The sequence below is a fragment of the Lactuca saligna genome, chromosome 8 (genome assembly GCF_052625555.1).
Source record: "Lactuca saligna cultivar CGN05327 chromosome 8, ASM5262555v1, whole genome shotgun sequence".
Taxonomy (NCBI): Eukaryota; Viridiplantae; Streptophyta; class Magnoliopsida; order Asterales; family Asteraceae; genus Lactuca; species Lactuca saligna.
Genome location: NC_136424.1, coordinates 177,146,168 through 177,171,487, shown reverse-complemented (window position 1 = coordinate 177,171,487; position 25,320 = coordinate 177,146,168). Strand labels below are relative to the sequence as shown.

General features: G+C 34.6%; 2 protein-coding genes across 2 annotated transcripts; both read left to right on the top strand.

The window, feature by feature from the left end:
- The first annotated feature begins 10,087 nt into the window (after positions 1–10,087).
- LOC145008511 (glycine--tRNA ligase, mitochondrial 1-like) lies at positions 10,088–14,095 on the top strand. Its single transcript, XM_078967100.1, has 9 exons — positions 10,088–10,608; positions 11,417–11,799; positions 11,919–12,036; positions 12,204–12,398; positions 12,515–12,739; positions 12,851–12,910; positions 12,976–13,056; positions 13,135–13,540; positions 13,617–14,095. The coding sequence occupies exons 1-9, from the start codon at positions 10,129–10,131 to the stop codon at positions 13,847–13,849; spliced, it is 2,181 nt and encodes a 726-aa protein (XP_078823226.1). The 5' UTR covers positions 10,088–10,128; the 3' UTR covers positions 13,850–14,095.
- A 2,532-nt stretch (positions 14,096–16,627) lies between these two features.
- On the top strand, positions 16,628–17,023 carry LOC145010338 (uncharacterized). The gene has a single exon (XM_078968894.1). The coding sequence runs from the start codon at positions 16,628–16,630 to the stop codon at positions 17,021–17,023; it is 396 nt and encodes a 131-aa protein (XP_078825020.1).
- Positions 17,024–25,320: the final 8,297 nt, after the last annotated feature.

The following is a 25,320-nucleotide window of genomic DNA, read 5'->3' as shown; positions in this document are numbered from 1 at the left end:
TCATTACTAGTAAATGTTTTTTGAATCCAACACGATGAATGAAAGATAGATTGGCGAATATATATAATTGGTTTGTGTAAACAACGTTTTAGAATGGGAAAGTAAATGTTTTATACCATTCTTACTATATGCACCCAATACTTTAGAGAAATGTTTGCACTTTGCTTTAATTTCACCATTTAGTTTAAAAATTTTAAAATGGGGTCGTGCTGGTGAACATGTTGCCCTTTTTAACCGGTGACTTTGTTAAAAACTCACAATCACAATTTTCCCAACATCTTCATTTCTTATATCATTTTAGGATAAAGAAACAGAAGGTTTTCAAGAACTTACAAGAGAACCTCACTACATAAATCCTAAACTACTCTCATAACAAAACACTCAAACCCTAAACTAAAGATACAACCAGAAGATGTAAGAATTAAGATCTACTCATCTGAAACAAACGATCAACAAGAAAAGAACAACAATTATGCTGAACTATTAACGATCTAACAACGAGAAACCCTAAACACAGAGAAACCCTAATCGTATAGCAAAGCTTTTAAGTTGAACAAACCAGATGAGAAGTGATCGAGAGTTATAACCAAATACACTCTCTCTCTCTTCTTTTATAAGTTGACCAAGTAAACCGGATCCAACTCAAAGTCTTCTTGACCCGCTTAAGATCCGCGTGCATTTTTCCTGTAAAATCACTTAACTCCAGAAGAACAAGACTTGTACACATTACACCCTCTAAGTTATAAATAAATATGAGATTGCAAAACTGTATCACCCTTAATTTTAATATCCCCCCTCAATCGAAATATTTATTTTTCATTTTTTAAAAACATCTACAAGACCCATTTTGTTAGACAGAAAATCATGTTGTTTTACAGCTAAAGATTTAGTAAGAACATCTGCAGTTTGTTCAGACGAACAAATTTTGACCAATTTTATCACACCACTAGAAATTTTTTCTCTAACAAAGTGGCGATCAATTTCAAAATGCTTTGTCCTCTCATGAAACACAGGATTTAAAGCCAATTTAATAGTTGACTCATTATCACAAAAAACTGAAACTGGAATTAATTCCTTAATTCCTAACTCAAACAAAATTTTTAACACCCAAATTATTTCACATGTAATAGAACCAAGAGCCCTATATTCAGCTTCAGTAGAAGATCTAGAAACAGTAGATTGTTTCTTACTCTTCCAAGATATCAAACAATTGTTAAAATAGACCAAATATCCAGACACTGACTTTCTTGTAACCAAGCACTTAGCCCAATCTGCATGTACAAATCCTTTAAGTTCAAAACTGTCAAATTTTGTTATAGCTACTCCCTTTCCTGGACTATTCTTTAAATATCTTAAAAGTCTAAAAGCAACTTTAAGATGAGACCTGTTAGGTCTATGCATGAATTGACTAAGCACTTGAACAACATAAGAAATACCAGGTCTAGTAACAGTTAGGTATATTAATTTCCCTATCAGTTTTTGAAATTCAGTTTTATTTTCTAATAAAGCATTTCCTTTATCTTTTCCACCAGAATCTAACATAAAATTTGTTTCCAAAGGTGTACTTACAGGTTTACATCCAAGCATACCATATTCATGTAATAACTCTAAACAATATTTTCTTTGATTTAAGCATAAACCATTATTAAACCTTACTACTTCAATTCCCAAAAAATACTTCAAAACTCCAAGATCTTTAATTAAAAACTGAGTTTTCATGAAATTTTTAACTTTCTGCAATTCATGTTCACAATTTCCAGTCAAAATAATGTCATCTACATATACAAGTAACACAGTTAATGAACATTCAAACTTCCTCACAAATAAGGAATAATCACTTATACTTTGCTGAAAACCATATAAAAATAAAGAAGAACAAAGTTTTTTATTCCATTTTCTAGGAGCAATTTTTAGCCCATATAACGATTTAGTAAGTTTACACACCCTAGAATCACCAGCAGAATAATATCCAGGAGGAAGAGACATATAAACATCCTCAGTTAAATCACCATATAAAAAAGCATTATTGATATCAAGTTGATATAAAGGCCAAGAATTATGAACAGATAAAGAAATAACAATACGAACAGTCACAATTTTTGCAACTGGAGAAAAAGTTTCTTCAAAATCTATTCCTTCTCTTTGGTTATACCCTTTAGCTACCAAACGAGCTTTACTGGATTTGTATTTAATTTTAAAAACCCACTTATAACCTATTGGTTTTCTATTTTTAGGCAAATTAGTAATTTCCCAAGTATTATTTCGATGGAGTGCTTCCATCTCTTCATTCATTGCTTTAACCCAGTTAGGATCAGTTAAAGTTTCCTTATAATCTTTTGGTTCAACAGTTTTATTTAAATTTGAAATAAAGAATTTTGTGTTATTATCTAATAAGGAATAATTGATAGACCTTTCAATACCATATTTATATTTACCTTCAACAATATAATCAGCAAACTTAACAGGCATATGTGACTCACGTCTAGACCTAGAAGAACCTATAGACTGCTCAACAGAAGGAATTACAAATGACTGACTACTTTCCTCAGAAATATCAGAAGAAGAAGGAACAAAGCCAATAGAAGGAGGCACAACTGCCTCGCCACTACGTTTGACAGTATTATCAGAATTATTATCATCCAGGTGAGTGGTTGCATCAGCACCATCCAACTGTGACTCTATTCTCAACTCATCAGGATCAATAGAATCATTTAAGTATTCATTAGTATCAAAATCATCATAGGAAAATGGATCACTAGGGCCAAAAATATGTAAAGTTTTGTCAACATTTGTTGACTTTAACTTGTAAGGAAACACAGACTCATAAAATTTCACATCCCTGGACATAAAAGAAGTGTTAGTATCCAGACTAAGAAGTTTATAAGCCTTTTTATCAGATGAATACCCTAATAAAACACATTTTTCAGCACGCTCAGAAAACTTATCATTAATATTTTGTTTGACAGCAAAGCAAAGACAACCAAAAATTCTCAGATGATCGAAAGTAAGAGCCCTTTTAAAAACAAGTTCATAAGGAGAAGATCCATTTAAAACTGAAGTAGGCATTCTGTTTATCAAAAAAATTGAGGTTAAAACAGCATCTGCCCAAAACCGTAAAGGAACTGCTGATTGAAACAAAAGAGATCGTGCAACATTAAGAATGTGCATGTGCTTTCTTTCCACAACCCCATTTTGTTGTGGAGTATAAGCACAAGAAGTCTGATGAATGATACCTCGTTCTGTACATAAACATCTCATTTGATTATTAACAAACTCAGTACCATTATCAGAACGCACAACCTTAATATTAACATTAAATTGATTTAATAAAATATTCACAAAATATTTAAAAGACTCAAAAACTTCACTTTTAGACCTTAAAAGAAAAACCCAAGTAGCCCTAGTAAAATCATCAACAATAGTTAGAAAATACTTAAATCCTTCTACAGAAGCAAGTCTATATGGACCCCAAACATCTAGATGAATTAATTCTCCTAACTAAGTTGAACTATGTTGACTAAGAGAAAAAGACTCTCTAGTCTGTTTAGCTCTGTGACACACATCACAAGGGGGAAGAGATTCATTTCCTAACTTCAGCTTATCTTTTAATGAGTTTAAAGCTTGGTCAGCAGGATGACCAAGTCTGCTATGCCAAGTTAATTTTGAAACACAACATTTAGAATTATTTAGACTAACTGAACTACCTGAGGGAACATGATCTAGATAATATAATCCCCCAGACTCTCTACCATTCTCCACCATTTTCTTTGATAGTGAATCCTGAATTTTACAGTTATGTTCGGAAAAAATCACCTCACATCCATTATCCTTACACAGTTTATGTACAGACAAAAGATTAACATTAAAATCTGGCACAGCAAAAACATCAAATAAAGTAAGATTAGAGGATAAGTGAATATTTCCAATCTTATTTATTGATGCAGAAGAACCATTAGGATGTTTCACAAGAAGATTAAGTTTAGACACATCCACAGTGTCTTGGAGTTGTGACTCCGAGGCAATCATATGTTGATTTACCCCAGAATCAATAATCCAACTTTGAGAATTATTTAAACTAACAGAGGAATTAAAACAATATGTTGATGTACCTGCCATATTTGCAGCAACAGATACATCCTCACTAGCAGAGTTCTCATTTATGAGACGAAGAAATTTAGAATACTGTTCACTTGTGAGATAGTGACATTCACTACTAGGAACAGAACCAGCAGAAACTCCAGAATTGTTGGTTGGAACAACAGAAGAAGAGTTCACAGAGAAAGACTTATTTTGATTATTATTATTATTATTATTATTATCATTCTTTGGTTTAAAATCTTTTGGATAACCAATCAATTTATAACATCTCTCTATAGTGTGACCCTTAAGATTACAATGCTTACACTGTAACCCTTGATTTCTAAACCTATTTTGACCTTGACCCCTTTTTGAATCAATAACTTTACTATTAAAAACAGACACTTGGGGTTTTGAAGAAGAAACAGAACTCAGAGAACCATTTTTTTTGAAGAGATTCCTCTCTAGAAAGAATTGAAAAAGCTGTTTTAACATTAGGTAAAGGTTCCATTAAAAGAATGTGACTTTTAATTTGATTATACACATCATCAAGACCACTCAAAAATGGCATTAATTTCATCATTTTAGAATGATCATCAAGTTTAGTAGCAGCCACACATACACATTCAATTAAACTAGTCAAACCATCAAATTCTTTCCACAAAGAGTCAAGTTTATTATAATATTCGGAAAGAGAAGAACCATTCTGTTTTAAGGTATTTATCTGCTGATGGATATTAAAAATTACCGAACCAGCAGCCTTATTATAAGTTTCAAACAACTCATCCCAAATACTTTTAGCATTATCAGAATGAACATGACTAGCATATATAGTTTCTGATATTGATCCTAGCAACCAATTACACACAACAGCATTTACACGTTCCCATTTAGCACTTTTAGTGTTATCAGTTTTTTCCTGAGTTAAAGTTCCATCTACAAAACCCAATTTATTTCTGGCCTTAAGGCCCCTAGTCATAGCACTACGCCATATTCGAAAATTTTCATTACCAGTCAATTTTATTGTAATAATAAAAGTAACTGCATTATCAGATGGATGGATGTACAATGGGTCATCAAAATCAACAGGAACATCCTTGGGAGTACCACTCCCTTCAGACGTTTCACCAGCCATGACTAGTCACAAAAGACACACAAGAAACAAGCAACAAGGAATAAAAAACAGAAAGAAAAAAAAAACTTAAAGAAAACAGACACCTGTGTGACTTAAAGTCCATGGTCACCACTGTTTGTCGGGGCCCAAGACAATCAACACAGAGTCTAAATCATAAAACGGATTAAAAACCAATCAATTAAGGATAGCAAACGAGACCAATCAAGGAAACAACAAGTACAAACTAAATCAAGTAATCAAATAAGCACAAATATGTCACTAATGTACTCAAGACATCAGAACTCATGCATCTACGACAAAAAATTGAGAAGGGAACAAGAAATCGCTCACAGTGATACTAAACAGACGTTTGCAAGGCAAAAGACCGCTCACCTCCCCTAGGGTTGTTCCCTGTCACGGTTATTTCAGACACTAGTCCGTTCCCTGACAGAGAACTTGAACCTTTTGCAGAGATTAAGTGAGCAGACAAAGCGCTGAGAAGTTTTTTTTCTTCAAAATCGAACCACGGATCCTCAAGAATCGGACAATATCATCAAACTGCAAATGACATAACAGCTCGCAGTAACTTGTTTCTTAACAAAAAATATGTAATCAACAAACAAACGATCTGAAGACGATCAGACTCAAGGACACACGAAAAAAGGTATGAGTAAGACGAACCTGTACAAAAATGTCTTCAAATCACCAAGATCTTCAACAGATACTACTCCGTTGCTCTGATACCATGTTAAAAACTCACAATCACAATTTTCCCAACATCTTCATTTCTTATATCATTTTAGGACAAAGAAACAGAAGGTTTTCAAGAACTTACAAGAGAACCTCACTACATAAATCCTAAACTACTCTCATAACAAAACACTCAAGCCCTAAACTAAAGATACAACCAGAAGATGTAAGAATTAAGATCTACTCATCTGAAACAAACGATCAACAAGAAAAGAACAACAATTATGCTGAACTATTAACGATCTAACAACGAGAAACCCTAAACACAGAGAAATCCTAATCGTATAGCAAAGCTTTTAAGTTGAACAAACCAGATGAGAAGTGATCGAGAGTTATAACCAGATACACTCTCTCTCTTCTTTTATATGTTGACCAAGTAAACCGGATCCAACTCAAAGTCTTCTTGACCCGCTTAAGATCCGCGTGCATTTTTCCTGTAAAATCACTTAACTCCAGAAGAACAAGACTTGTACACATTACACCCTCTAAGTTATAAATAAATATGAGATTGCAAAACTGTATCACCCTTATTTTTAACACACTTCATCTTCATCAAATGTATCATCAATATGTGGCGTTGTTTGCTACTGCCAGATGCTTAATGAGATCTTAGACAAGGGTATATGCGACAGACCAAACAAGTTTTATTATTTCAGAGTTTTGAGTATATATAAGTGCTTCTTTTCGAAAGGATTAGTTAACTTATATCTTTACAAAAACATACAAATTTATGATCATTTTTTCCTACAAACTAAGTGTTGTTCTTCACGATTCAAGATCTATTTTTGTTAGTAATCATGAATTCATATTTGCATTTTATTTCACTATCAAATCCCTTTTTATAAAGTTTCCTATTATGAACCAAATGTTATTTGGAAGATACAATATGGTGTGGCCAAAGTTTATGCAAAACTCTTAGGTTTTTTTTTTTTTTTTTTTTTTTTTTTTTTTTTTTTTTTTTTTTGCAGATCTGCACAATCACTTTTGTCTGCGCCGCGCAGACATATGCCCCTCGCAGAGTGTTTGTTTTTTTGGAAGTGTGCAAATCAAAAAAACGTCTACACGAGATCTTCCTGGCGCAGATATGAGTCACTGTCTTCAAAATTCTTCATAGATATGGGCCACTGTCTTCAAAATTCTTCACGCCTCATTTTAACTTAAACCAAAAAAAAAAGTCACCTATCTTTTTATCCTTTCTCCACCGCCTATCTTTTTTGCTGAAAATGCTTTTTTTTATGTTTATGACATGAAATTAAGTTTGAAAAATCAGTTTATTTCAGTAACCGGAGATGTTAAAAAACAAACAAACTTTTTATTGCAGACTGCATACGTTAGGTCCACATCTAATAAAACGAACGAAAAGATCATGAGACCGGACTTATACAATACCAATATGAAAATATTGGTCCAATAAAAATCGGACCAAATAAAAAATGGATAATGACTTAAAAGGGTAACCTATTTTTTTATTTGTACATATTTAGTCACTGAGTTTTTTTTGTCCATATTTTCCCATTAAACTGTTAAAAAAAACCTTATGACCTGCTATAGTAGGTGCTATAGTAGGTTTCCGACATATTTGGCAACTCTGACGTGGCTTTGCAGCTCCCATGAGACTCTAACTATCTTCTCCGACCAACAATGCTTTTTTCCGATGAGATTTCGGTTAACTTTTCTGGCCACCATTACAATTGTTCATTGTTCATCGTCTTCGACCTCCAATCCACCATTACAACCGAGACCTTCACCACCATAACCCACCTTTCATCACCCTCCATCGCCTTTACGATGGTTCCTAACATCTGACCAAAACACTAATGCCACTGACGACAACAGATTTCTTACTCCTTTCCTCCTAAAACCATTTCCGCCTAATTGCTCCACCATCTCATGGGGCCACTCCCTTTCTATCCATAACCCTCATCGGAAACCAACAAGAACATCCGTTGTTACCTTCACCACCACAAAAGCACAACCCCTCCCTATTTCTCAAATCTCTAGTTCCTCCTCCGCTGTTTCGATCTCTCTTGTTTCCCTCTCCAACCCTTTATTTCTTACCTATTTTCTCTACCAACAATCGTCAAAAAAATATAATCACCAGACAAGATGACCAAATTCTTGTCGGAGTTGTCAAATATGTCAAAAACCATCTAAGCCTTTTATAACAGTCATAATGATGATTTTTGAACAATTTAAACAAGTTTAATAGGAAAATGTGGACAAAAAAAATTCAATGACTAATGAATACCAATCAAAAAATAGGTTACCTTTTTAAATTATTATCCCAACAAAAAATGAATGAAACCAATTCAAAAACACCTATCTTAAAAGGGAAGTGATTTATACACAACAAATTTTCTCCGATCACAAACAATTTATGTTTTATAGACTTGTATAGTACGGTATTTTAAAGCACAAGTTGTTGTGTATGGAGAAAATTTGTTATCTATAAATCAGCTCCCATCATAAAAAGATCATATAACCAAGACAAAAATGCAAAAATGGTCCCTATGGTTTGTCAAAAATTATCACTTTGGTCCAAAAAGTTTTGGAGTTGCACCAGTGTTTCAAAACTTTCATTTTGTTGTGAGTTTGGTCCAAAGCAATTCAAAAATTCTTCAAATAACGGATTTACCCCTTTCTATTTGTTTTTTTTCCTTTTATTTTCTTTACTGTTATCTAATTACAATAAAATGGAAAACAAAATATAACCCTTTCCCCTTTTTACATACTCAATATCACCCTCTTTCTATTTACTATTCGCCAAAATCATCAACGCGATTGTCGGAAACTTGAATCCACCACCGCCACTGTCGTCTTCTATCTCCCGCTCTGATGACAACTTCGCCTTTGCAAATGCTACCTCGACAAACACAACAACAATCACTTCGTATCTCTCCTTCGCCGAAGATATCACCATTTGAAACCCTAGCGTTCATTGAAACGGTGGCGACGGTTAATTGCTAGGCTTTTGGCAGCTGATTGTGGTGGTAGTCGTCTCTCTTTCCTACTAAGGTTTTGGACCACCACCATTTACAGATCCGGTTTGCCGCCTAACATAGAGGTTATGTCCAGATTTACAGAGCTAGGGTTTATAGCACTGTCACCTTCAACTGTCGTCTTCATCGAGTTACAACGTCGTCAAACTCAACCATCGTCTTCGTCGAGTTCCAGATCGGAGCTAAGGTTTGTAGATCTAAACGTCGCAAATGGTGGTGATGTGAACGTTATCGTCAATGATGTTTGAACGCCGATTTGTCTCTTTCTTTTATGGCAAGTCGTCAAGCTATAGAATTGAACGTCGCAAATGGTGGTGATCTAAACAATATCAATGATGTGTAAAATCCCATCCCGATGATTTCTTGATGTATCTCCCATATTTTCTAGAATTAGAATCCAAAAGTAATTGCTTGACAGATGGAATCTAACAAAGCAAATTGCTTGACAGATGGAATCTAACAAAGCAAAAAATGATCGCATAGAATTCTCTGAGTTAAATCATGTTGTACTACCATCGATCATGACATCATCCAACTAGGTTTATTAGTTTTGAGATCCAAAAACTCCCACCCATTTTTTCATCCGATCATATTTCACTTATGCCAAGCTTGTGTATGTCTTTATCCATTATGTATTTACGTACCACTTTGTAAATTTATCAACTCTTAAATCTTCACAATAACGAGAATTACCCATTCAAACTTTTTTCCGACGAGAAAAAGGAAAACAAAATATAAAGGGTAAAAAATATTATTTTACACACTTTCAATTTTAAAACGAATCAAATTCGCAACAAAATGAAAATTTTGAATCACCGGTACAACTTTAAAACTTTTTGGATGGTGGAGACATTTTTATAGTTGAGAAATTAAATATCTTTCTTATATATTCTTCCTATCATCGTTTTATCAATATTAAATGATGATAAGTAAATATTATCAATCTATTAAATGTGAATATACTAAACATTTGATATGGTACCAAGAATAAAATTTATTTTAGTTTTGTCTATCACAAAAACATGGTACCGTTTTTGTACGTACGCTCCTTATTGCCTAAAGCCTAATCATAATAATTTCTAAAATATCCGGTAGAATCTTTTAGTGGCCTACATCAGAGCCCAACTACAGCCCAAAACCCTAAAACCCTAATCCTACCGCCGGTGGTGGGGCCATTGATCGGAACGCATGCGTTTACATTCCGCTATCTTATCATCACTCGCTCACCACCGCATCACCTCCAGATTCCGCCAAATATATTCTTTACAACGACCGGCTAACGCCACCGCACCAATGGCCACCTCCGAGGACTCACTCCGACGAGCTCTTGCTGAGAAACAATCCACGATCGATGCTAGCGGCAACACGATACGTCAATTGAAGTCTTCCGGCGCATCAAAGTCGGAGATAGACGAAGCCGTTAAAGCACTCAATGCTCTGAAACTCGAGAAAACATCGATCGAGACTCAACTGAAAGCTTCCATTTCTGGTGATGCTAACGGCTCTGTTATGAGCAGAGATGCGTTCCGTCAGGCCGTCGTTAATACACTCGAACGACGTTTGTTTTACATCCCGTCGTTCAAAATTTACAGAGGCGTTGCTGGTTTATATGATTATGGCCCTCCTGGCTGCGCCGTTAAGTCTAACGTCCTTGCTTTCTGGCGTCAGGTATGTTGAGTTTTATCTGAATTTATAATCGCCACGATGACAATCATACCGCTTAAATTTTATACTCTCATCTCCTGCTTGAAAATGCAATCGGCTTTGTGATATCCTGTTCATTTCGGAAATAGGATTTGCCGCTGATTCGAACTGATTGGCTTTTCACCTCTAAATTGATATGAATCGCAAAACTTTCTGGATAGTCCAATATATACGAGGCTTGCAACAAAATTCATATCGATTTCAAATCTAGGATTTTTAAATTTTCGCATAAGGTATTGAAGTGTGTTGCAATTTGGGGGAGAAAGAGGATTGAATTCCAAACATGCAGTGCCAATGTGTGACTAATTTTCCTTGTAGGTATACGTCTCATTTTTTACAAAATGGACAGAATTCAATATGAACTTGGTTGTTTTTTTGTTATTTAGCTCCTAAAGTTTCTATTGTCTAAGCCAGTTATGAAGTAATTTTCTGTACAACTAGGAGGATTGGTGTCTAATCTGAAATAAAAGATAAATCATTTGACACACTTTTCCCAGAAGCAACAGCATTAAACATCTATACCTTCCTTGAGTTTTAAAATTGTGTAGCTTAAAGACAATTGCTACCTACATCCCTAAGAAAGACTGACTATTTAACAAACGATTAATTGACATATGAATCTGTTTGAATCATGCGAGAGCTTATTCATTATCCAAAGATACAATAACATCAAAACTCAATACTGGAGATATGCCTCAACTAAACAACAATAGATTGGATGTTGGAGATGATAGTGGAGGATACTAATATCATTTTGCTTAAATTTTCTCAGCATTTTGTTCTAGAGGAGGACATGCTAGAAGTTGATTGTCCTTGTGTCACCCCTGAAGTTGTCTTGAAAGCATCTGGTCATGTTGATAAGTTTACTGATCTTATGGTTAAAGATGAAAAGACTGGAACATGTTACAGAGCTGATCATCTCCTTAAAGATCATTGTAAAGATAAGCTTGAAAAAGATCTGGCTATGAGTGCTGACAAGGCTGCTGAATTCAAACACGTTCTTGCTGTTCTTGATGATCTTTCAGCTGAGGAACTTGGTGCAAAGATTAAGGAATATGGCATTGTTGCACCTGACACTAAGAATCCTCTTTCGGATCCTTACCCTTTCAATCTCATGTTTCAGACCTCAATTGGTCCTTCTGGCGTAAGCCCTGGGTCAGTATTATATCTCATATTAATCGTCTACTATTGTCAGATTATTTTACTTCATAATTGCAATGATTCTGCCTTTACATTCTTCATATTTGCAACTGTTTTCATTTGATATGGTTCAGGTACATGCGTCCTGAAACAGCACAAGGCATATTTGTTAACTTCAAAGACTTGTACTATTACAATGGAAACAAGCTACCCTTTGCTGCTGCTCAAATTGGTCAAGCTTTCAGAAATGAGGTCGATTTTCTTTCTTGAAAATTTAAGATTGCAACACGTGCATTTCATTCATGCTCTATGTATTTTTTTAAAGACATTAAATGATTATTCAAGTAATGAATTTATTTATATTCACTTAAAAAACGATGTTCTCTGGAAATTGACATTTTGTTGTCATCTTTTTCCAGATATCTCCTCGACAAGGTCTTCTAAGAGTTCGTGAATTCACACTTGCAGAAATCGAACACTTTGTGGATCCTGATGACAAATCACACCCGAAATATTCTGAAGTTGAAAAGCTTGAGTTTCTCATGTTCCCAAGGGATTTACAGATGTCAGGCCAATCTGCAAAAAGACTTTGTCTTGGTGAAGCCGTTTCTAAGGTTCGTTGTTATTCAAAATTTTAGAGCAAACTATAGGAAATAGGAATGTATTCATATCTATTCATTCATAGTAGCAATATGCAACCCTAATAGCTTTTAAACACATATTTCTTCAGGGGATTGTGAACAACCAAACACTTGCATACTTCATCGGAAGAGTATATCTGTTTTTGACACGTTTGGGGATCGATGAAGAACGTTTGCGTTTCAGGCAGCATCTTCCAAATGAGATGGCCCACTACGCTGCAGATTGCTGGGATGCTGAAATCGAATCCTCTTATGGTTGGATCGAATGCGTTGGCATTGCTGATAGATCCGCATATGACCTACGTGCACACACGGTAACCTTTAATTATAGAAGGGCATTTACGTCTTTTCAACATACAAAGTTTCTTCAATTCCTTATTTATTGAAGAGATGATGTTTTACCATTTTTTTTTTTAATTTCATAGGATAAAAGTGGTGTTGCACTTGTGGCTCAAGAGAAATTTGCAGAACCTAAAGAAGTTGAGGTAAATTTTCTTTTTTTATATTTTTAATTGAGAAAGCTGCTAACAAATTGATGTATTTCTTCTAGAAACTTGTTATTACTCCCATTAAGAAGGAGCTTGGGCTTGCATTCAAGGGTAATCAAAAGATGGTAGTTGAAGCATTGGAGGTATAAACAAATTCTTCTCTTAATTAACCATCAAACAGCCACTTATACACACCATTTCTGATTTCTTGATTTATGTAGGCGATGAGTGAGAAAGAGGCGATGGATATGAAATATGTTTTGGAAACAAAAGGGGAGGTGGAGTTTGAAGTTTGCACTCTTGAGAAAACTGTTACAATAACGAAAAAAATGGTGACAATATCAAAAGAAAAAAAGAAAGAACACCAGAGAGTTTTTACACCTTCTGTGATCGAACCTTCTTTTGGCATCGGTCGCATCATCTACTGTCTCTATGAACATTCCTTCTACATGAGACCAAGCAAAGCTGGAGATGAACAGTTGAATGTCTTCCGTTTCCCTCCTCTTGTGGCCCCCATCAAATGCACTGTTTTCCCATTGGTTCAGAATCAGCAATACGAACAAGTTGCTAAAAACATCTCCAGATCTCTGACTGCAGCCGGGATTTCAAACAAGAAAGATATTACAGGTTTGCCATTGTCTGTTTCATCACTTCTCATTGGAATTTGCATTTTAACATGTGCTTATATTGTGTCTATGTATAGGTACTTCAATAGGCAAAAGATATGCGAGAACAGATGAGCTGGGTGTGCCATTTGCTGTGACTGTGGATTCCACGTCATCAGTCACAATCCGTGAAAGGGACAGCAAGGATCAAATCCGTGTCAGCATTGATGAGGTGGCGGCTGTTGTCAAGGAGGTCTCTGAGGGTCGTGCCACATGGACAGATATCTTGAAGAAATACCCTGCCCACACTTCAGCTTCTGCAGATGAATGATGAGTGAAGTTGTAATGTAAGACGTGCTCTCTTTGTTTTTTTTTTTTGGTGTTAGAAACAATGTTGCTGTTTATTTTTAAATTCCCAACACGCCCATGCTTCTTTCAACACATATCATGCATATCAGATTTTAGCTCTACTCATATAGTATAGGGTTGTTTTTGTCTTTTCACTTACGTTGGAGAAAAACATATAGACAGACAGACACACAAGAGAATGTAATTTTCCTGTTGGTTGTGTTGTGCACCTGTTTTTTCTTTTTTCTTTCTGGATAAAGTGGTGACGTTGTGTGGATATATATATAATTTGATGAATATATGAGAAAATAACCTAGTTGGAGAAATTAAAAAACAAAAGCTAACGAGGGTAAATGTGTAAATAGTTTGGACTTGAAAGGAAGGTTTTTTTTTCGCTTGCTAAACTTTTCATTTTAATAAAAGGGAAGGGAAGCTATCCTATCAAATTTGTTGAGCTATAAAGTCGAGTCTGGGGTTAAGTTAATAAGGTCTTAAAATTCCAGTTTAAATAAAACAATTATATCACCTTTAATTAGGGGAACGTGTCCAGGAAAAGAACGAATATATTCTCTCTTTTTTTCCCCTTTGATAGCCGTGTCATTCGACTTTTGTTGGCGCAGCAATCGAATTGCGTACATAAAATTAATGTTAAACATGGGTAAAGCTTTTCTTTATGACTAATTTCTATGTTTTTAATATATTCTTTCATGTTTAAGATATATTAAATATTAACTAATTATCTCTTTGATTTTCACTGTCTTTTTCTTATTCATACAATTAAAGGCATTCTCCAAAAAATGTTGCAGTCTAGTGGAATAAGGCTGTAAGCTAGAGATTATTAAAGGTGACAATTTTGGATCATTTATATGTGCATGATTCGTTTTGGGTTTGTTCTATCTTTCATGATTTGAATATATAAAACAAAAACTTTAGCTAGAAGGAAACGAATCGGACATGTTTATGTAACTTTTAACATATGTTTTATCTTTATAGATTTAATAAATAAAACAAAAAGTTTAGCTAAAAAAGATCTGGCCCCATAGATTTAAAGTTGTCTAAAGGGTAATTTTAAGATATACAACATTTTGAATTGCTTAATTTAAAGATTATATTAGTTTTGTAGATATATAGTTTTTCTGCAATCGTATTTTAACAAATTAAATATCATTTTTTTTTGCTAATGAACAAAATGTTTGTAGGTCAATCTCATTAAACCTGAACTGTTCCAAAAATGATTTTAAATTTATAAATTCGATTACAATCCACTGTTTTTTTTTATCTATTAATCTTTTTTATGATTACTAATGAACGTATTGATGATTTTAGTATCATCAACTTGTTTTAGCGTAACGAGATTTTAAAGATCACCAATGGAGTTCAAACTATGAATTTATACAAGTTGGGAGGTGCAAGATCTTCGTGACAAATAGGCATATGAGTTAAATATCAAATTTGTAAAGTGATTATATTATCCAATCAAAAATCCAAGACCAATTTGTGATTCCAGAAACTACCTCGTTCTTTAATACTCCAATAGAACATTTTAGATTTACGATTCTCTGTCAAATGTTTTTATTAAAGTTTTGAATTTCAGTGAGATCGTTCTCAAATATAAAGTTTCCTTTAAAGCTTTCGACAAACGTCCCATAGAGATCATGTCAAAGAAGGTGCATTGTTGACACAAAAAGTAATGCATATATTATCTGTAATCACATTATAGACGATTTGAAAGGGATGCTACACAACTTGAAAGCACTTTTGTTTCGTGTCAAAATTTCGAGGGGCTCGATTACGCCATTCATTTTTATTTTATTTTTATAAATGTATGCCAAATCAAATATTATATTTTTTGTACAGATAGAACAAAATTTCTTTTTAAGTGTCATAAGAAACACTCAAACACAAACACATGTCAAGTCAAATATTATATTTTTTTAACAGATAGAACAAATCTATTTCCTTCTTGGTATAATTTTCATCCAAAATTACTTTCTTGCCTACTAAACTTCTCACATAATCTTGGTAACCTTGATTTTCGTTCACAAACTTTCTTCTAATTAAGGTATTAATGATATGTTAGATCATTTAATTTTGATATATATACTAAAAATATCATCGAATCTATATAACCTTTGATTTGATGAGATCAAAGGATGAAATTGTTTTTACGATTTTTTTATTTGATCCGGATTCATTAGTTATGTGTATCTATTGAACAGTCAAATAAATTAACATTTCTTATTTTTTTAATAATTTGAATATACATTTATGAAAAAAAACAGGATTGTCATTTATAATATAAAATATAATATAAAAAATATCAAATACGACGATCTAAAACTTCAAATCACTTTTGATAAGCATATTTACAACCACTAAAATAAGTCTACAAGTTTCTTCACAACCCATGATAAATTTTCTTTTCTCAAAATGAAAATGATTGCAAGTATGATTTATGGTTCCCATCGAGACTTTTCCAAAGTGGGTGAGGGGTATCTTGGTCTTTTCCCACATAAAACCTTCTTTACTTAGTTATACCTTATGCATCATTACTTGCCCCACGCAGCATCACTTGTACCCAACGCATCAGCAGTTGTACATTTACCTTTCCAAAAAGCTTCCAACACTTGTACCAATCACAATGGAATCCCTCAAAATCAGTAATACAAACCGTAACGGATTGGAGAATCCTTTCCATATTTTCATCAAATCTCTCCTTTAAACCATTCTTCATCATTACCATTCACACACTGAAGGTGAAATGTCACCCACAAGAACCACAAATTCTTCAATTTTCGAAGCGTTCTCGCTAACCCCACTTCCATATCCGGTTCTTTTGATCTTGTCGCTCATCTTCTTCTTTCTTGGATTTCAATGGTACTCTTCTTACGAAGAAGCCATTGAAGCTACTGAAGAGAGCTTCAATTGGATTCTTTTAATCACTCCATTAATTCTGCTTTTTGCTGTCAAATGGTTGTCAAATGTTGAGCACCCAGAAAAGTTTTTTGGGTTTGGGTTGTCACCGTGGGAGCGTCGCCGCTGGCTAGCGTACCAGTCGCCGGAGGAGGGAGGTTCGCCGTGGGGAGTGGCTGCTTTGATATTGTTGGTGCTTGTCTTGATGCAGTTTCATTCTACTGTTCTTGAAAGTTGGTTTTGATTAAAACGATTTGAATTTTAATGGGTTTTGGTGGTTAATGTTAATTAAAGTGAGGTTTGATTTGTTTTTGTGTTTATTTAGAATGAATGTTTAATATGAGGTTTGATTTGTTTGGTACTACTACTCAGTTTATGCTATGGTTAGTTGTACATTGAGCTATATAGGTTGTAATATTGTTCTTATATTTGGTTTTTTTGGCTTGTATAATATCTCTAATTTATGCTTGTATTGCTATTCATGAAATAGGATTATTCATGGGTTTTCAGTATTCGAGGATTCAATTGTGTGACAGAACATAATTTCATCTCATTATTTATGTAATAAATGGTACCTTGTTAAATGGTTGATAATTGGCCTATCTGCCATTCAAAAAATAATAGTAATAATAATTGGCCAAACCCTAACTAGGCTATGCCTTGTGGCTCGGTTCAATTGGAGGAATGTATATAAGTAATTTAAAATTTCATGTCTCTTTAACTCTAAATAAATGTTTTTTTATCATTTGGTCATGACCCAAAACCAGGTTGCAAACAAAAATTTATCCGATTTATAAACCTGTTTGGTTGAAACTGATCCGGTTTGAAATCGAACTTTCCTTTTGTATCGGTTTGAGTATTTTGCTAGTGGAAGCAGTTTGGATGAAACCGATTTTCAAACTTATAAAAATCAATTTTCATATAGTAAAAAAATTGTTTTCATCAATTATTTCTTAAATTTGTTGTTTATCTAAGGTTTAGAGGTTTACTATCCTGGATGCGAGGAAAATATTTTTCTAAATTTTAAAAGTTGAAAAAAATAATGTTAACCCCTACCTGGAAAAATACTGTAGCTCAATATTTTTCTAAATTTTAAAAGTTGAAAAAATAATGTTATGAACCCCTCCCGGGAAAAACAGTGTAGCTCATGTATAGCCATGAGTTTTACTTATTTGTTCATCAAGTATTAATTTTCCTTAAATTTCAATACCGAAAGCAAGTTCAGTAAAATATGAAAAAAAGAAAAAAAAGGTTTTATTCTAACTGCTTTCACTCAAACCGATGGGAATCAATCCTAACCAAATCCTGTAGATATTCGCATGTAATCCTAGAAAATTACATTTAAATTTAGCTTTAAGATTTTGGCACAAAAAATGGTTGATCACCAAAATTTCTTAAATAAACAAATATGTGCAACTAAGCCAAAGAGTTTTATGGTCTGCCAAGCAAACCCAAATACATATACGCTCTTTCTTTTTTCTTAAGTTCTATAAACCATTTTTTTTAACGGCAAATAACATTAAAAAGCACCAAACTTGTAGCAAGAAGCTAGCAAGCGAGGGCAGATACAACTACAGAGAAGAAAACAAACGAAAAGATATAATTAAATGTGAGCAAAAGAACTACTCCATTAAGCTCAATTACTGCAGCTATTATGATTCCTATGTTTACCACACAAGTAAGATAAAGTTATTATCATGTTTGTTTTTGTTGGAAATCCCCACACTTTTTTGAATGTCATATATCATTTCTGGCCAACTAAACACAACATATGATACACTAGGCAAAAATTATCATATTACCACTATGGGCCATTTTGCGATTCATTTTCATTCCCAAGGGCCAAGATGCAATATTATTCAAATACAGGGTCAAAACTAGAAGTACATCATCATTGGGATGTTATAAAATTCCCTTTATTATATCAAATAAGTTACAATCGTTGGCCCTAACTATTACATCATCTCATTGATGCCTAGTGAGAAACGCGAACAATACACGATGTGACCATAGAGACGTCACGACGTGACAAGAAAAAGTGAAGAAGCTGTGTCGGGACTGTTCTCATGATGTGACACATTGGTGGTCAAAATGTGAGGAAGATTGCATCCCAAGCCCCTGATCTTTTAGGGTTTCGTTCGTATGTAAACCATATTATCTCGAATCTAGGGTTCATTATCAACCTTAATCACCCTCAAACCTCAGAAAACTCAAACCCTAATCTTTCTTAGTGATTCCTGGCCTTCTGGAGCTTTTGGTAGTTTGAAGAAGAAGAAGAAAAAGAAGAAGATGTTGTTCTAGTTATGGATCTAGCAAGGAAACATCATCATCGTCATCTTGTGCTCATTCTGGACCTTTATAAGTGTCTAAAATCCAAACTTAATTGCTTAATGTTACTAGATCTAAGTTTTTGTCTCATGTCCTTCATGCTTCAGAAAGTGTGAATGGAAGGAATTCATAAAATTGGAAAATTTATGGATTCTAAGGGTCTCTTGAGTATTATAAGGTTCAAACATGGGTAGGTCAGCACCCCAAAATGGCTTGACATGGGTAGGTCGGCACCCTAAAATTGCCCGACATTATGTATGATTGTATGGTATGTGGTATGATGGGGTAACTTACTAAGCTTTGTGCTTACGGTTTTCAGTTTTGGTTTCACGTACCTCTTCATATAAGGGGAAGGAGCCAGCAGGGTAGCAACGCATTGCACACACATGATTCCGCATTTGAGAACCCTAGTGTGACATCCCCATTTTCACGGCCAGAAAAGACCGATTTTGTTTATGCTTTATAAAAATTAGAGTACCTCTTTTAATAAAAAATATTGCGCAATTTATTCCCAGTAAAACATGATAAATACATTATCAAAGCATTTATGAAGAAAAGTATTTTTATTAATTTTAAAACATTTGGGATGTCATCGTTAATACATAAACATAAGCATAAACAGAACTTACATTCATTATCACTAGTGATTTATATCTACTTAATCTCTCTGTGTAATGTGACTTCATATCAACACCTGTGATATAAATAAACCGAGTGGGTTAGGTTGGAAAACTTGGTGAGTACATAGGGTTTCCAACCAACAATAAATAAGTTTATTAACTTTATCAAACCAAATAAACACGATTACCCGTTCCTGTTATCCTCACTTTACATCCCATAAAACATCTAACACAAGGGACCTAGTCTAAGGAATTCCATCGGGGTGACAACACATGCTTCTGGGGTTCCTCAACAATTCATGTCAAATAATGCAACCATGTGGGGGTAGAGTACTGCTGGTGAGCACACAGTTCGAATAAACACCTACAGGTTGCGAGTCTGCTAACATTCCACTGGACTGTCTAGAATAGCCCGTGGTCGTCATTTATACTCCGCTAGATGACTGGATCATCAATAACATCTATATCGAGGCCTCTCATTATTTTATTTTGTCACACAACAACTATTACATCTACCCATATTTTACCCAACACATTTTGTAGATATAAAATACATATACAATTTAAATCATTTAAACGTGTATAAAAATATTTCACCCGACATAGACAACAAGTATTCAGACAATATGCACACATAGCACGTAATTTATATTAAATACTTCATATCTATGTGTAAGATGAAAGGGATCATGCACTCACTTGAAAAGGTGGTGATTCCGAACTCAGACAACGTTTCGCTTCTTAAAAATAATGTCCTTCAACGAAACCTAGTATTATTACCACTAGATTTTAATCTATTATTCACCAAGACTAATTGATAGTCTAGCTATTATTACTATTATATAAGCGTTAAACAATACTTATATAACCCATAATAATAGTCCAAGTACTTATTATAAGTTCCTAATAACATTACTATAATTAGATGTGACAACTGTCAAATTTCGGTCAACTCAAAGTCAACTAAAGTCAACAAGTCAAACCGTTTGACTCAATTTTCCCTTGGGTACTAGAATTTACATTATGAAATTTCTACACCACTCTCTATTCTAATGAGAGATCATAAATCAAAAAGTGCGAACATCTAGATCTCCTTAACCTAAAACTGTGGTACGTGGCTAGCCAAACCGATAAAACAATGTTGCATACTCATCGGGAGTGTGTAAGATCCTTAAACAAGGCTTAACAGTGTTTACGGACCTTGCATTGCGAAGCCGGACACTCACAAATGCCACACTCGAAACCTTTCTCAATTGTTTTCACTCTATCTCTCTCTATTTGAAATCTCTCTAAGTATGTGAAATCTCTCCCAAAACTCTCTTTGTATGAGAAATCTCTCTAAGTATGTGAAATCTCTCCCAAATCTCTCTAATTATGTGAAACTTCTCCCAAAACTCTCTTTGTATGAGAAATCTCTCTAAGTATGTGAAATCTCTCCCAAATCTCTCCAAGTATGTGAAATCTCTCTCAAATATCTCTCTGTATGAGAAATCTCTCCAAGAATGTCAAATCTCTCCCAAATCTCTCCAAGTATGTGAAACCTCTCTCAAATATCTCTTTGTATGAGAAATCTCTCCAAGAATGTCAAATCTCTCCAAGTATGTGAAATCTCTCCCAAATCTCTCTCAAAAGTTTCCCGTAACTTTTTAGAATCATTCGGGTCATTCCGACCCTTAACCGGGTCAAAAACGGCTTAAAACGGGGTAAAAACGAGAAAAATGGACCTTAGGAACCGAAACCCTCTTATAAGAGGCGAAGTCTCTTAGGACCCGAAGGTCCTCTTAGGGACCGAGAGCAAGGAGGACCCGAACCCTCCTGAGCCGAAGGTCCTCTCAGGGCCGAACCTCGCCCAGGAGGAACCGAACCCGAAAGATCCTTGCAGGCCCGAACCTCGCAGAAACACCCGAACCCGAAGGCTCCTGGAACCGAACCCGAAGGTACTGTTCATTTGGGTTATTTCGGTTCTGATGCCCATGACCGAACCTCTCGCTTCCTCGCACCCTCTCGCCTCCTCGCCCCCCTTCGTTTCCCCCTATTTCGCTTCGTTTCCGGCTACCGTCCTCAGCATGGATCGAACCTCGGCCTAGGGACCGAACCTCGGCCTAGGACCGAGAGGTCTCGCTGGGAACCCATTTTCTCCCGGTTTTCGCATAGTTTTGCGTTTAAGGCCCGTTTTTAATTATTTTAACACGGGATTTTCACCTAAAATCATATTTTAACATAATAAACCCTAAATATTCACAATTTAATCATATTTTCATAAAAATCTTTATTTAAATAATAAAAGCAAGTGGGTAAAGTACAAAGAGGTGGAGTGTTGACTTTGCTTTACCTTATGACACAAGCAACCACTCCCACACCCAATCTATGACCAGCCACACCTCCCCACCTTACCTAGGTCACATCAATGTCCTTTCCACTCAATTATCACTCCTTCCCATGTTTTTGAGAGCTGAATATTCATCCTCTCTCCTCACTTCTCTCATTTGCTCTCATTTCACAAGAAGATCAAACTATTTCCTCTCTCACTTTCTCTCTCTAGAAATTCGAGATTCAAGGGCTGATCTTGGGTTTTTCCTCCACATTTGGTAAGCATAATCCATTCTCCTTATGATTATTTCACTTGTTATACTCAAATCATGGATATCTTACACAAACTCCATCATAATTGTGTTAGAGCTTCGAATCTTCAAGTGATTCTTCAAGTGTTCTTGGGTTGAACACTTCTCTTCTTCAACACTTATCTACTGAAATTACTCAAGGTGAGTTCATACCCCTACATTTTCATGTTTTCTCAAGTTTTCAGGGGGGGGGGGGGGGGGGGGGAATACAAGTTAAAACACCAAGAACATAACTAAATTTTTCTAACAGCCTTCATCAGAAAAGTTCAACTCCATTCACGGACTGTTTTGGGCATCTTAAACATTTTTTTTTTCAAAACTGTACAAGTTGCAAATAGTTCAAGTTTTTAGCTTTAAAATGACTACTTGCACATCTCCATACGATTTTTCTACAATTTATGGTGATTTTTACAAAACTGCCTATCATTTCAAACAACGATCCGGACCAGTCTGTGATTTTGGACTTTTTCACCCAAGTTGGAGGTCATTAAAAATCGTGATAAAAATTATGAGTAAACTAGACACATTTTGTGAACTCTCATATTTTACGGATCTAGTTTTCGACTTTGTATGATTTTTCTATGATTTTTCCAAAATAGTGAAGAAAGGCTAAAGTTAGCCAACAACATATAAATATCATAACACTTTGTATTATGTTGAGCAAAGTGTATAATCATAAGTTCTAATTATTGAATGTGTTTCTTTGTTAGTTTATCATCATGAACTGAAACTAAGTCATTCGTAATAAATATTATACATTCATTTTAGAACAAGTATAATAAACTATAAAAAGTATAGTTTAATAAATTCATAACACTAATACATTTCCATAAAAGAGTTCATACATATTACATACGTTTTAGATAAACTATAATAGGTATAGTTTATGATACATCACACAACACACTCGTACAGAAAGGGTACATTCATACAGAAAAGATTTATACTCACACACATTTCACGTAAACTTGTTAACCTATATTGTGAGACTCTCTCTCTCCCCGTACGTCCGAGTGCGGGATATAATTCCTGGTAGTTATAATCAGAATCTCCTTGAGGGAGAACGTGATACTTGTATATAGATCTATATTGGGTTTGACACCCCACACCTTGCTGCTAGCTACAGTGGGACCTGCAGGTCTACGGGTGACAAATGTCATTTCAGTTTTCGCGACGCCTGAGAAACGTCGTGGCAGGTTCACATAGTCATAGTATGATTATAGCGACTCACATAGGGATATAACAATCCATAAAGTTTACGGGATTTTATTTATAAAACCTAAATAAGTTTTATGTCGATTTAAAATCACTTTTTATCTCAATGAGTACAGATATTACTGTACACTTTTGGTTTTGGTAGTTACGACTACACATCATTTGAAACCACATTTATACCTTTAAGTATAGTCAATACTTGTTCTTTCTCGGTCCTCGGATTTAGGACTACATATACATAAAGTATTAACAAACATGAGAACATACGGAAATTTCATTTAATTCAACAGCGTCCATGTCCATTTAAACACATAACATTTTATATTAGTAAGAAAGGTTACTTATACATTTTGGTCTTCGGTCATAAGACTACATTACACAGATTTTAAAGAAAATATCGGATTTTCTAGATACATATTCTAACGCTTTTACAAGGAAAACGGTTTACTTTTCTAATGAAACCTCTTATGAACTCACCAACCTTTGTGTTGACACTTTTCAAAACTACTTGTATTCTCAGGAATTCAGTGAAAACAGGAAATCAACAACATTTTGAGGATGGGACGATAAATCGTCAAACAGTTCATTTTGTATCATAATGTAATTGATGTGAATCATGTAAACATGTGCTTTGATGTAACGTTTTCAATTATATTTGTAATGGTTGTATTTACTTTAAGCACTATTATACTCATTGTTGTGATACTCTACATGAAGTCCTCCACCCCCGGATGTTTCCGCCATCCTTGGTTTGGGGGTCTGACAGATTGGTATCAGAGCATTGTTTATAGTGAACTCAGTATATCAAACCACATAAGATATACAAACTATAAATGCATTGGGACTAAGTCTCTGATTTAAAGTTTCAAAACAACTATACTTTTAGAAATAAATAGTTTCTTATTAAAGGTATACATGCATACATACATATTAAGGTCAACACCACTCTAGAACAAAACAAAAGTAATGATTCTTGAATATCACAGGTAAGCTCGGGGATGTATGGTCAGTCTTGGGAGTGGCATAGCCTGATCAACTATGCTGGTCCGAGGAGTGATTAGCACATGCCCAAGAATAGTTGTGATATGGCAAAAAGTCTAAAAACTTACCAACACTACCACAATGAGAACATTAGAATAGTTAATGAGTTTAAAATACTATAGGAGTATTTTGTAATATCATAACTTATATGAAAACTAAATAGATCCTTAATAATAGGTCTATAGTCCCTAAGTGGATACTTTAAGGTTATATATAACTTAGAAATTATAGACTTAGAATTTGTGGTCATTACTTTACTTCCTTTTCCTTGTTTGGATGTGGACCTAGAGTGGGATCACTTATTCAAAGGTCTATCGTATCTTGTTATATGTAATTAGTATGCACAATGTCATTATAGAAGTAACTAATAAGGATCACCCACTATAAGTAAGTGATAATAGCGTAGGCGTAGCTCACTTACAGCGCGTTTTATAGAAAATTGGGCTTTGCTTGGAGTAGCGTTCCCGAGCCGGAAAGCCCTTCTTCTCGGAGCCGTCGAGCACTCTGGGGCTTCCGCCTCGTGCTAGGTAGGGGTGGCAATTCTCGACAGGACTCTCAACACGAAATAAATGGTTTGGGTTAAGTTTTTTGTGACATCCTCATTTTCACGGCCAGAAAAGACCGATTTTTGTTTATGCTTTATAAAAACCAGATTACTTCTTTTAATAAAAATGTTGCGGAATTTGTTCCCAGTAAAACATGATAAATACGTTATC

Coding starts and splice junctions, on each gene's coding strand:
- LOC145008511 (XM_078967100.1), top strand. CDS start 10,129: ATGCGTTTACATTCCGCTATCTTATCATCACTCGCTCACCACCGCATC. Junction 12,037..12,203: donor GTCAAGCTTTCAGAAATGAG/GTCGATTTTCTT, acceptor ATCTTTTTCCAG/ATATCTCCTCGACAAGGTCT. Junction 12,911..12,975: donor CAGAACCTAAAGAAGTTGAG/GTAAATTTTCTT, acceptor TATTTCTTCTAG/AAACTTGTTATTACTCCCAT.
- LOC145010338 (XM_078968894.1), top strand. CDS start 16,628: ATGTCACCCACAAGAACCACAAATTCTTCAATTTTCGAAGCGTTCTCG.